Here is a 14,282-nt window from a genome sequence, read left to right on the forward strand (position 1 = left end):
CAACTTGCCATTTTCCCTCGGGTCCCATATACTTTCCTGACTCGTCTGCCTTGTCAGAAACCTTGCCAAATTCCTTCTAGTTGACATCAATTCAGTCAGCCTAATCAGACATGACTCCCCTCAATTTATGCTAACTCCCCTTTATTAACCCGTGACTTTCTCAATAATTTGTATCATTCGTCAAATTTTTCCACCACTGAGGTTAGGCTGACTGATCTGTAATTACTTGATTTATATCTTGCTACAGTTTTTAAAACAATGGGGTTGTGGTGGCATAGTGGTATTGTTACTGGAGTAGTAATCTGGGGACCCAGGTTTAAATCCCATCTTAGTAGATGGTGAAAAAAAAATTTAAAAAACTTGGAATTAAAACTCTGATTGTTGTTTAAAAAAAAATCTGGTTCACTAATGTCTTTAAAAGGGTGCACAATGATTAGAACTGCTGTCTGACAGTGCCAGGGACTGGGATTTGGTTCTGGCCTTGGGTGACTGTAGAGTTTGCAGGGGCGGCACGGTGGCACAGTGGTTAACATTGCTGTCTCTCAGCTCCAGGGACCTGGGTTTGACACCCAGCTTGCGTCACTGTCTGTGCTGAGTTTGCACTTTCTCGCCATGTTTGTGTGGGTTTCCTCCGGGTGTTCTGATTTCCTCCCACATTCCAAAGATGTGTGGGATAATTTGATTGGCCTTGCTAAATTGTCCCTTAGTGTCCTGGGATGTGTAGATTAGGGGCATTAGCGGGGTAAATGTGTGGGGTGGCAGGGATAGGACTGGGTGGGATTGTTGTCTGTGCAGACTCGATGAGCTGAATGGCCTCTTTTGGCACTGTAGGAATTCTATGATACCATATTAGTGTTCTGCTAATTTTCTGACACCATACCCTAGCCAGAGGTGATTGAAAAATTTGTTCAGAGCTTCTATTATTTCCTTCCTTGTTTCTCTTATCAGTTGCAATGCTTTTCATCTGATAAATTTATCTACTTACAAAGATTTTGAACTTTCTCTTCTCATCCTTTATTTTATCTGATATGTTATACTGCTGCTCAATTATTGCATCTGCATTGTTTGCTTCTTTTGAGAAGGCAGACACAAAGTATTCATTAAGAGCCATGTCCATGTCTTTTGCCATCACACACTGGTTCTCTTTTTCGTGTCTGGCCAAACTCTTTCCTTAGTTATCTTGCACATCATGCATTTATAAAATCGCTGTGGGTTTCCCTTGATTTAGCTGGGCAATCTTCTATGCCATCTTTTTGCATTCCTAATTTAAAATAATTTTTTTTTTGCCCTCAGCTTTCTGCAATGTTGAGCTCTGTGTCTGACATCAGCTCCCTTTTTTAAAATTCATTTATGGGATGTGGGCATCCTGTCTAGCCAGCATTTACTGCCCATTCCCAATTGCCCTTGAGTAGATGATGGTGAGCTGCCTTACATAAAGAAGGTGGTGGTGAGCTGCCTTACATAGAAATGGTGAGTGACTTGGAGGAAAATTTCCAGGTAGTAGTATTCCCATGTGTCTGCTCCTCTTGTCCTACTAGATTGTAGCAGCTGTGATGGTGGAAGATGCTATTTAATGAGTCTTGGTGAGTTCCTGCAGTATCTTGATGATGGTACAAATTGCTGCCACTGTTCATTGGTGGTGGAAGGAGTGAATGTTTGTGGATGGGATGCCAATCAAGCAAGCTGCTTTGTCTTTCATGGTATCCGATTTCATGAGTGGTTTTGGAACTGCAGTCATCCAGGGAAGTGGCGTGTATTCCATTACACTCCTGAATTGTGCCTTGTGGACAGGCTTTGAAGAGTTGGGGGCAAATTTCTCGCTGCAGAGTCTCTAGCCTATAACCTTACCTGGTAGGCAGCAGCGTGATTGTCCCCTTACTTTGTTCTTCACTTCAACCCATATGATCTCATGATGAATGTCCAGTTTATCACCTGGCCTTACAGCAATGATTGTTTCTTGACTTTAACCAATATTGCAAACTTAGTTTTAGTTCCCTCTCCCCTCCTATCCCGCCTGCACACCCTGTAACTTGGAAAGTACTCAGCAGTTCACTTCTTTATCTGAGCCATTTATGGACCTTGGTAAGGAATCAGCAAATACGATTAATATTCAGTTACATTCAGCATTCTAATCTACAGTGACATCACACCAAGGTTCCCTAAAGGCAAACATGATGTGTGATGAGTCAAATAAATATTTATTTTCTACTGAGGATTTCAAACGACACAAAATAAAATTCATAATTGCGGAAGCTGCTGTTTCACTGTGGATTCCACTACATGATGTGGAGGTGCCGGCATTAGACTGGGATAAACACAGTAAGATGTCTCACAACACCAGGTTAAAGTCCAACAGCTTTCGCTACCACATAAACCTGTTGGACTTTAATGTGGTGTTATGAGACTTCTTACTGATTCTACTACATACATTGCAACTTCAAAATGAAATGATTTAGTTCACAGGGTGAGTAACTTAGGCTGGATGTGGAGCCCAGTTCTCCCAACTGAGCTAACCACCAGTCTGCAGAAGATGGTGATTTTGAGTGGGTGGGTTTATTGCTCCAGAAGTGTTCATAATTTCACATTAGAAATTGTGCACAAGTTCTACTGTGTGGGATCAACAGTATTGGATAATTTAAGTAAGGATGGTGAACTGACTCTCACATTGGAAGGACAGCAGGTAAATTAGGTCAACTAAGTAAGTTTGTGTTGAATAATAGGCAATTCACATTGAACACCAGTGTATGTGTTGACTGACCATGCTTCTCTATAAGCAGTGAAACCTGGACTATCTATAGCAGAGGTGGGCGAGACGAAACTATTTTCACAACTCCTGTCCTGACTGTACTCTACATGTCAGGTGGAAGACTAAGTTTTTACATCAAAGTACTTGAATAAGTTACCAAGTCTAATAACTTTTTCTAAATAAAAATAACTTTTTCTAGGCCTCTGGTTGCCTAGTAACTAATGTTGGAGAAACATGCAAATTTTCTAAAGAATCTTTTGTTTAAATAGTTTACTGATGCTTTAAAACCATTGGGCCAGTGAGGGTGTTAATTTGCAGATATTTGAAAGCAGGACTTGAAAACATTTAATATCAATAGATGATATGGCTGACAACAAGTGTCCCTCAGGGAATGAGGTACATCAAACAGTCCAAAAGGCTGAAGAGATTTGGCTGAGAGAGAAGAAAGAGAAGATCAAAGGGGAAACAATGCAGGTTCTTATGCGAATACTGGGCTGCTTCATCTACTATGAATATATGCCTATCGCATTTGTGATGAAATCTATCACTCAAGAATTAGACTTTTTAACCATTCAGAATCTTACAGGAAGGCAGAGTTAACAATAGTTCTGGTTTTTATACTATTTTTATTCATTCATGGGATGTAGGTGTCACTGACAGAGCCAGCGTTTATTGCCCATCAGCCACATTGTAGGCCCAACCAGGTAAGGACGACAGATTTTCTTCCCAATTGTGTTTTTTTTGACAATTGAGAATGGCTTTGTGGTCATCATTAGACTTTTGATTTCACCATCTGTAGTGGCAGGATTCGAACCTGAGCCCCAGAGCACTACCCTGGGTCTCTGGATTGCTAGACCAGTGATAATGCCACTATGCTGCTGCCTCACTTGAGTTGTATAGTTCTGACATTCAAAGTTTGCCAGTGTATAACTCTGGGAAATGTTATTGCTTTCCAGCTCGTGAATGCAGCCATGAAATAACTCAGTTTGTCAATTATAAATAGCTTCCATAGTGAAGTTTCTATGTGTGATATTTAAAAGATTCAGGTAAAATAGCACTTTCTGTCCCTGGGCACAAAATATGCAAGCTCCGCTGCAGCTTACTGCTTCCTTGACTTTTTCCTGTTCAGTTGTGAAAATGTGGAGAAAGGAAAGGGTGTGTCGGTCACCATTATGGTTTCTCACGCATCAGCTCCAAACACGTTTTGTGATACACCACCCACTGAATCATTCGAGAGTGACTGCAAACAAAGCTCTACTTTACAAAAAGCAAGTTAAATTATGACAGAATGGTGACAATGAGTAGCACTCTACTTTCCTGTGTCTGGAGGTTTCATGTCCCACTTGCGTTTTGAGCACTGGATTTAGACTGACACCAGGGAGTGCTGCATTGTTGGAGGTACGATCATTCTGATACTCTCAGATAATCAGAAACAATTCCATGATGCTATTTCCCAAGTGGCCAAACTAATGTTTTTCTGTCAATTACCATCAAAAACTGATTGCCTGACCATTTGTTTCATTGCTATCTGAGAATGCTGCATCAGACTGCATAATAAAGGTGACTCCTTGATAACAAAAGAAGTTTGTAATGATCTGTGGATTTGAAAGGAACTATATAACTAGAAGCTTTGGATTGCCAAGTCCATGTTAAGTGCTCTGTCACAAAAGCTTCTTTTAATATATTACATTTTTACTATGTGCTGAAATGAATTAGGTAAGGAATCAAGTACATTTAATTGGATGGACATGTAAAAGGATAATTTTCATAATGAATTGTATTTCTTTGGGATTTGTTCCAGTGCAGCTGCAGGCAATGATTAGCTTATTATTGTGAGAGTGGTTAAAGAATATTTGCCTATGTGCTGAAAGTCCAGTCAAAAGTAATTCTGAGCACAAAAGCTTTTCATTATTTGAAATACATCTCTGTGACATGCAAATATATACATATTAAAATCTCAGATAGTGTGATAAGATTATGTACTTAATCCAGGGTGGGAGACATCTGCTGTGTTTTTAGTTTGTATGTTGCAAATAAGATGTTGAGGAGTGTAGCTAATTCCACATGGAGAAATGGGAACAGTGTGACTGGTCCATTCTTAATTCTGGTACAGGCAACTTGAGAAAACCTCATTATCAAGGTTTAGCTAGTAGCCTGAGGTGGCTTCTAACTGTGGGTTTTCAGTGTATTGTTGTAAATTGCAAGGTTTTGTTCAACTATCTGCTGAAACATTTATAAAATAAAACCATTAAGAGATTTTAAATGTGGATATTTTACCTGTAGAATGGTTAATGTAATGGAATACAAGTTGTTTGTTGCTGAAGGAGAACCAGGATAATTCACAGCTGACTTCACTGCATTAAAATATCTTCCTCTCTTCTGGGGATTGTACATGCTGCTTAGCATAAGACTCACATCGCACTTGTTTTTCTTCTTACAAAGCCACCCGTTGTTGTTTTTAGCACCGTTGACAACTCATTACATTTTGTAAGCAAATCCTTTGGTACATTTCTGTGAACACAACAGTTCAGACTTCTCCAACACCCTTCCTATATGGATTGACACTATTTTCATAAATGAAATTATCTTTAACAAATTTAACTTAACCTTCTTTCTCTCGCTGGTTGTTTTCAGCACTTACTGTCTTTAGTTCAAATGGCCAGCATCTGCAGTATTTTGCTATTGTCTATATGCAGAACCTGGACATTAAGAATGAATGCAAGGTTGCATGACATTGCTTCATGCTCTGGATAATTCTGCATCATCTCGGACCTCTGTGTATGGGCTAAGTGCACTATTAGTAAATATAAGAACATAAGAACTAGGAGCAGGAGTAGGCCATCTGGCTCCTCGAGCCAGTTCTGCCATTTAGTAAGTTCGTGGTTGATCTTTTCATGGACTCAGCTCCACTTACCCGCCTGCTCAGCATAACCCTTAATTCCTTTACTGTTCAAAAATTTATCTATCTTTGCCTTAAAAACATTCAATGAGGTAGCCTCAACTGCTTCACTATGTGCCTGAACAAAATAATGTTGAAGCTCAGAAACAACACAAGCCACTATAAAAGAGAACAGTAACCACATTTAATGAATATATTAACTATTTTGACTGTTTAAAGGAGTATAAAAAGTGACGTCAATCTGCCTGCAGCTACTTACAGAATATTCTATGTAACAATCTGGCTACATTAGATAATTGCTCACTATTTCCACTGATTGAAGACTGAGAGGGTCTTTGGGTGAGATGCCTTTCATGTAAGAACATCTTTTTGAAGATTATTCTTAATAAGCTATGAGCAGATGCCTTTCTTTGTAAGTATTGGACTAATGAGGTATGAACTGTGTCTCATCTTGGCGTTGACATTTCCTCAGTTAGACTTGCCACCTTGTAAGAGAATGCTGCACTCTGAAGCAGCTATTAGCAAGAGCTTACTGGAGCAGCAATGGATGCGAACAATATATTCTGCTATATGGCAATCTTTTCAACCATTTTGCACAGAGGAGGGGACGGGGAGCATTCCAAAACACTTCTCACTCAAAAGGCTGAGGAGCAAATTTTGGAAAGAAAGTTTGGCACAATATTAAAAATTATTTTTAAAAAAAAACTGAGTATAAAAAGAAATAACTTGCTCAGCAAAAAATTATTAAATAAAAGTAAGTAGACTGGAATATGTGTTTCCAACTCATTTCCAGGCTGACTACTCTCACCCACAGAGAGTAAACGAGAGTGCACAATGGTGGGTATGCCTAAGGGCAAATGAGAACCCTGATTTTGAGAGTGCGCTAGACTTGTGAACATACTTGCCCGCACACCCTCCACACTCATCTGTCATCTCCTCGGGCCGCCCCTTCCTTTCTCCTTCAGGCTGTCCCTGAATGGCATCGTAAAAGAAGGGCATTGGCCCTTGGATTGCAAGTTGGACAAGCCTGCATTGTGTTGTTGGCCTGAACTGGAACCAGGAACTCATTTAGCATGAGCTTTCCACTATGTGGTAATGAGGTCTAGCTTCATGTGGCCCATTGTTGGTCACCTAACTTAAGCTGAATGAGTTTGCCAGCCCCAGTGCCACTATTTTCTCTTTGGATTTGTCCTGATTATCCAAAAATCACACAAAATTGGTGGAAATTCACATTTCTGCTGCAAGTACGTGATATTTTATAAACAGTTTTATTCTTTAGTGTCATGCATGGTATCATGTTGGCTGATTTGAATGAAGTTCCTAATCTTTGTGATGCCAATTGGTCTAACATTCATAGATCATAATTAAAGCTTTATCCATTTATGTGCTGCCAGTACTTAAACAACGGAAATCAGCATTCGTGTAGAATCGCAAAATTCGATCAGATGCATCATTGAACACAGCACTTCGCATGCTGCTGTTCCGAAGTTTCACCAAGAAATAACAAATATTTACTGTGCTGACTGCTGGGGCAATCACTTTTGAAATGATCTTGTCAATGATCATACCATGACTTAGAATTATAGAATCCCTACAGTGCAGAAGGAGGCCATTTGGCACATTGAGTCTGCACCAACCACAATCCCATCCAGGCCCTATTCCTGTAACCCGCGTATTTACTCTCCTAATCTCCCTGACACTAGGGTCAATTTAGCATGGCCAATCAACTTAAACAGCACATCTTTGGAGTGTGGGAGGAAACCCACGTCCCAAAGTAAAAATTCTACAAGGATCCACTTAATTCACGGCAGTTAAATGAGCTGTGATCAGAATAGAGTTCATTGCCTGAATGTGAGCCACTTCTTCAGATATTAAGAACATGTTTAACTTAGTCAGGTAACTGCACTTTTCAACAACTAATACATCGTCACTACTCCATTAAACATTGTGAGCTTCATATTGTTTCCTTGTGAGATCATGTTACGTTGCTCTAAGACACCCATTCCTGTTCTTATCCTTAGAAAGTGCTGACTGAAGCATAACTGTAAACAATGTTTTTGCACTTAGCTACTTAGTAAATGGCAATACATATTGCAAAAACATCATGGTTCATAGTAGCAAAAGTTTCATGGGACATCTCGCTCAACGTGCTTCATCATCCCAAATTGTACTTTTGTGAGTGCAAAACTCAATTAGGAATTGAAATAGCTTTTGTAGCAAAGGCATAGTTTGAATTTTTAAAAAGCACCCAGTTTGATGGTTTCTTGAAATGAAAGTTTAAACTTTCTGACAATTCTTATTCTTTTGCTTCACCGACCCCATGACCAAGGAAGTTCATCAGGACTCTTGTCCATCACAAGACTGTGTAAACTGATTGTGGGGGAGGTAGTGGAAGCAGATACGATAGTGACATTTAAGGGCTGTTTTGACAAATACATGACTAGGATGGGAATGGAAGGATACGGTCCCTAGAAGGGTAAGGGGTTTTAGTTCAATTGGGCAGCATGGCTTGGAGGGCCAAAGGGCCTGTTCCTGTGCTGTAATTTTCTTTGTTCTTTGCGTAATGAACAGTTTACATTTTTGATCTGTTGTGTAATGGTGTTAGCTGTCTGTAAGATGACACTCCAACTTTGGCAATCTTCCTTTTTGTAACCTGACTTGTGTTAAGAAGTGCCCCAGGGATCTGTTCTAGGACCCTTGCTGTTTGTCATTTTCATAAATGACCTAGATGAGGAAGTGGAGGGATGGGTAAGTAAGTTCGCTGATGACACGAAGGTCGGTGGTGTTGTGGATGGTCTGGAAGGATGTCAAAAGTTGCAGCAGGACATAAATAGGATGCAGGACTGGGCGGAGAAGTGGCAGATGGACTTCAACGTGGATAAATGTGTAGTCGTCCATTTTGGCAGAACCAGTGGGATGAACGAGTACACTATCAAGGGCAGGAGTCTTAGTAGTGTTGAAGAGCAGAAGGATCTTGGGGTCCGGGTCCACAGGACTCTTAAATCGGCCTCGCAGGTGGAGGATGTGGTCAAGAAGGCGTATGGTGTACTGGCCTTCATTAATCGAGGGATTGAGTTTAGGAATCGGGAGGTAATGCTGCAACTTTATAAGACTCTTGTCAGGCCTCATTTGGAGTACTGTGTGCAGTTCTGGTCGCCTCACTATAGGAAGGACGTAGAAGCTATTGAAAGGGTACAGAGGAGATTTACAAGGATGTTGCCTGGACTGGGAGGCATGCCTTATGAAGTTAGGTTGAGGGAGCTGGGACTCTTTTCCCTGGAGAGACGAAGGTTGAGAGGCGACCTGATAGAAGTTTATAAAATGTTGAGAGGAATAGATAGGGTGGATTCTCAGAGGCTATTTCCCCGGGTTGAAATGGTCGCTACGAGAGGACACAGATTGAAGGTGCGGGGAGGCAAGTACAGAAGTGATGTTAGGGGTAAGTTTTTCACTCAGAGGGTGGTGAGTGAATGGAATCGGCTGCCGTCAGTGGTGGTGGAGGCGAATTCGCTGGGGTCTTTTAAAAGACTTCTGGATGAGTATATGGGATTTAATGGGATTGGGGGTTATAGATAGGTCTATAGATTGGTAGGTGTTGATGTGATCGGCGCAACTTGTGGGCCGAAGAGCCTGTTTGTGCTGTAGTGTTCTATGTTCTAAGAATCTTATCTGAATGTACTGTTAAATGCATACTGACGATACAGATTCTCCAAGGCAATGTCCCACTCGTTAATCATCAGTCATAAAGGACAAACTTCACATTGTGCAGTCCACATACAGAATGTCTGCATTGTTACCACTGGGGTTAACAGGGCCCGGTACTGGTGCCCTTGTTGTTTGTGGCATATATCAATGATTTAGACTTGAATGCAGATAATGCTAAAGAAAGCTGGAACCTTGGAAACAAAATCAATGGAATGGGCAGAAAAGTGGGAAAATGGCATTTAGCCCAGAGAACTGTGAGGAAGCAGTAGTCAAACGGATACACAATAAATGGTAGGATTTGAACAGATGTAGAGGAACAAGAAAGTAGCAAGACTTAAGAAGGCATGTGGGATACTTTCCCTTTTAGCCTGAGGCCTCAACCATAAGAGAAAGGTGTAGAACTAGTGAAACAGGTGATGTAGATTTTTAGGTCCTGCTGGAGTGAGTGTTGAGACACTCCTGTTCCTTGCCAAGGAACCTGTTTGCTAACGTCCAAGCCATTTTCCTAGAGAATGGTAGGGCTACCCATCCGTAAGTAGCAAGAATCAAGTTGAACTGGTCAAAGGGCTATAACCAGAAGCTGACTGGAATTTCCCAGTCACACACTGCCTCTCTGAAAGGCATTGGGGACTAGGCCAGCTTCCTGGATGTTAAACAGCTTTAATTCAATCACCTTCCAAGCATTCCAATTTAATGAGACAAACGAGGGCAGTAATTCAATTATTTCTTTATTTAACACTCTTAGTACCAAATCAAGCATAAATGGTTGCAATTCTAACTCTTTACTGAACTTTAACTGGAACATCAACTTTCCATTGAACTTTAACTCTTAAACTGCACTTTAATTGAACATCAACTTGAACTGTTTAGTTGAAAATAGATACTATCAAGTTTAGGAAAATCTTGGCAAGAAATATTCTCGATGTAGAATCTATCTTCTCCTCCTCTGAAGCTTCCTTCAGGGCAGAAGTCGTCTCCTTGCAAAGGTTGGTCTCCAAGTTATCCCTGGCAAACAAAAGCTGACATGTCTCTTTATCTACAATTCTCCACTCAGGCTTCCGGAAGATTGTCTGTCATCCAGCCAATGAATTGATCAGAAGCTGATTACATGGCTTGAACATCCAATGAAATTACTTTTGAATGGCGCCGTTACACTTAATTCATTTGACGTGTCCCTACAAAGCAGCCATATAAATCAGAGACAGTGTCTCAGTTAATGTAAACAACTTCCCTTATCTGGGAAGCTTCAGATCCCAGACCAGAGCAACTTTACGACCTGCATCTGGTTTTAATCAAAAAGTTGACTATAGTTCCCAGCATGCTTAGCTCTCAACCAGGATAGCCATTTTAAAGTCACTATTGCCATTATTGTTAAATTATTGTTGCAGCCATTTTTTTCTCTGTCCATACTGGAAGACCAGAGGTTTTGTTTAAAGAGTTTTTTAAAGCATGTCTCTACACATGCTTTTAAGGCCTTGTACATTTGTTTGACCTCAGCTCTATAGAGAGATACCGATCCACACTAGTGACCAGACTGATGAAGACATTTTTCAATATAAAGATGTAAAAAGTTCAAACGGGTGTTTCTTACCCGAACTGCAAGTTTCTGTCCCTTCCATGCTGCAGGGCACCTTATCGGCTCTCACTTTGAAAGCCCAACTGCTGTTGGTAATTGGACGGCAAGTCTAACCTCTGACCACCATAATTGGCCAATTTGGAGAAAATTATTGTTGGGTGGCAGTTCTCTACATAGTGTGACCCCCATTTCACCTGACATTGGAGTTCCAACCCAAAGAGTAAAATCCTACCCCAGAATAGTGTACACAGTGTTCCCAAATGTGAACTAATCTATTGATATACAGTTTGAACGTAATTTCCCAGCTTTTTGATTCTGTCCCATTAGAAATAAGTCCTATTCTTGGCTTTGTTCTGGTGTAATAACCTGGGCTGTTATGTTGTAATTTGTTTATCTGCATCTTCAGATCCTTCTGCTCCTCTACTCTGTTTTAAACATATTTCCAAGAAGCTATGGTCTCATTCTTTCTGCTGAATTGCACCATCTTGCATTTACCTATATTGAAGTTTAGTTGCCAAATGAACTCAGATCTTGCAAGGTTATTAATATTTGTACTTTGTGTAATTTTCTTCTGTGTTCATTACAACTTCCCTATTCAGAGTCAAGTGCTTGAGGGAGGAGGACACCTGCAGAATGAATCATAACTTTCCATTTGTTCTTTTTGGAATTATTGGAATCATACTGTTTACGACTGATTTGTTGTGCACCTTGCTTGTGCACTCCCCAGAATTGCATTAACACATTGATTCTTTTTTTACAGACTTTTCTAGCACCTGTCAACCAAGTATTTCCTGCAGAAGAAGACAGTAAAAAGGATGTAGAAGATAATTGTAAGTAGGACATGAGCATCCTGGGACATGGTTAACGTGCACGTTATTAACTGCCTGAAGTGTCTGCTGTCAAAACACTTGAGTGCAGGATTCACACTGACTTTGAACAGTTTGAACTCTTAACCCAGAGTAAAATGTTTAGTAAACCGTTCTACAATTACACAACACTTGATGACCTTCACATCTTGCATAGCACGGAAGCAATCGCATCTGTTTGTTTAGGTTTCTAATGAATGCTGCCAGGCATCTTTGTGTTCAGGAGAGATTGATTCTGAATTAATACTTACCTAATTTACAGCTTGGGCAATTTTTCCAGAAAATACAACACTTATTAGGTCCCTTTTTATTGCAAAGGATTGTAATTTCTTTCTCATACTTCAACTCCAGCAACATACCTAACTGAGATGAGTGTTTCACTGACTCAGACTGGGATCAGGGCCTTGGGATAGAGAAAATAGAACGTGTGAAACTGTATCTTGCATGCGGCCTGGTAATAATGGCCATGTATATTCCATGCTTATCACATCAATGTGTGAAATATTCTGAATATTTTACTATGCACTTTTGTTTTAAAAAGAAGTGCATCATAGTGAATTTTTTAAAGCTTCATCATGGCTACCAGACTGCCGCTTGGTACATGCTGTGTATTTTTGTTACGTAATGGTATTAGGAAGGATGAATAATGTTTCTGCTTTTTTGTGTCTGCATGGTCAAATCCATAAAGGCACAAGCCTAATTCCCATTCATCAAGGTTTGCATGGTGGTACAGTGGTCAGCACTGCTGCCTCACAGGTTCGATCCCTGGCTTGGGTCACTACCTGTGTAGAGTCTGCATTGGCCATGTTAAACTCTCCCTCAGTGCACCTGAACAGACGCCAGAGTGTGGCAAATAGGGGATTTTCATAGCAACTTAATTGCAGTACATAAGAACATAAGAAATAGGAGCAGGAGTAGGCCATCTAGCCCTTCGAGCCTGCCCCGCCATTCAATAAGATCATGGCTGATCTGTTGTGGCTCAGTTCCACTTTCCCGCCCTCTCCCCATAACCGTTAATCTCCTCTCTTACCAAAAACCCATCAACCCGCGTCTTAAAAATATTTAGCGAGGCAGCCTCCACCACTTCAACGGGCAGAGAATTCCAGAGATTCACCACCCTTTGAGTGAAGAAGTTCCTTCTCAACTCCGTTCTAAACCGCCCCCCCTTTATCTTGAGGCTGTGCCCCCTAGTCCTACTGTCTTTTTTGAGCGGGAAGAGTCTCTCCACCTCTATCCTATCCATCCCATTCATCATCTTATACGTCTCAATGAGATCTCCCCTCATTCTTCTAAACTCTAACAAGTACAAGCCTAGTTTATTCAGCCTCTCCTCATAGCTCAACCCCCTCAACTCCGATATCAGCCTAGTAAACCTCCTCTGCACTTCCTCCAAGGCCAAAATATCTTTGTGCAGGTGCGGCGCCCAAAACTGCACACAGTACTCCAGCTGCGGCCACACCAATGCCCTATACAGCTGCAGCAAGACCTCCCTACTTTTATATTCAATCCCCCTCGCTATGAAGGCCAGCATCCCATTCGCCTTCCTGACCACCTGCTGCACCTGCAAGCTGGGTTTTTGCGACTCATGCACAAGGACCCCGAGGTCCCTCTGCACCGTCGCCTGCTGCAGTTTTTCGCCACGTAAGTAATAGTCCTTCCTACCATTATTCCTACCAAAGTGGACCACCTCACACTTGCCAACATTAAATTCCATTTGCCATTTCATGGCCCATTCGCCCAGCCTATCTAGATCCTTCTGCAGACTCTCCACACCCTCCGCACAATTTGCCGTTCCCCCAATCTTGATGTCATCAGCAAATTTCGACACCCTACACTCGGTTCCCTCCTCCAGATCATCTATATAAATGGTAAAAAGCTGAGGCCCCAGCACCGACCCCTGGGGCACTCCACTAGTCACCATCCGCCAATCCGAATAGCACCCGTTGACCCCCACTCTCTGCCTCCTATTTGACAACCAATCCTCTATCCACGCTAACACCCTACCCCCAACTCCATGTCCCTCGACCTTCTGCAATAACCTCTTGTGAGGTACTTTGTCAAACGCCTTCTGAAAATCCAGAAAGACCACATCCACCGGCTCTCCTCTATCCACTGCCCGAGACACATCCTCATAGAACTCCAGTAAATTTGTCAGACACGACTTCCCTTTAATGAAACTGTGCTGCGTCTGCTCTATCAAGCAATTCCCTTCAAGATGCCTCGCAATTTCCTCCTTAATGACGGATTCTAACATTTTACCTACCACAGACGTTAAACTAACCGGCTTATAATTCCCCGCCTTTTGCCTGGCACCCTTCTTAAACAACGGCGTAACATTAGCCGTTTTCCAATCTTCCGGCACTTCCCCGGAATCCAGCGACGTCTGGAAAATAACCACCAAGGCATCCACTATCACCTCCGCCATTTCTTTCAGAACCCTCGGATGCATTCCATCCGGTCCTGGGGACTTGTCCACAATCAGCCCCTCCA

At 41.5% G+C, this 14,282-nt stretch overlaps 1 protein-coding gene across 4 annotated transcripts in view; it reads left to right on the top strand.

Moving 5' to 3' along the window:
* Nucleotides 1–14,282, top strand: part of LOC145350873 (unconventional myosin-VI) — a 206,089-nt gene that overhangs the window by 84,935 nt on the left and 106,872 nt on the right. For all 4 annotated transcript variants that reach the window (XM_080200277.1, XM_080200279.1, XM_080200278.1 and 1 more), the window contains exon 3: nucleotides 11,687–11,756. In XM_080200277.1, the coding sequence (XP_080056403.1) occupies nucleotides 11,687–11,756 (70 nt within the window). The remainder of the gene's footprint in view (nucleotides 1–11,686; nucleotides 11,757–14,282) is intronic.

Source organism: Carcharhinus amblyrhynchos, chromosome 12, assembly GCF_965287045.1.
Source record: "Carcharhinus amblyrhynchos chromosome 12, sCarAmb.v2.hapA, whole genome shotgun sequence".
Classification (NCBI taxonomy): Eukaryota; Metazoa; Chordata; class Chondrichthyes; order Carcharhiniformes; family Carcharhinidae; genus Carcharhinus; species Carcharhinus amblyrhynchos.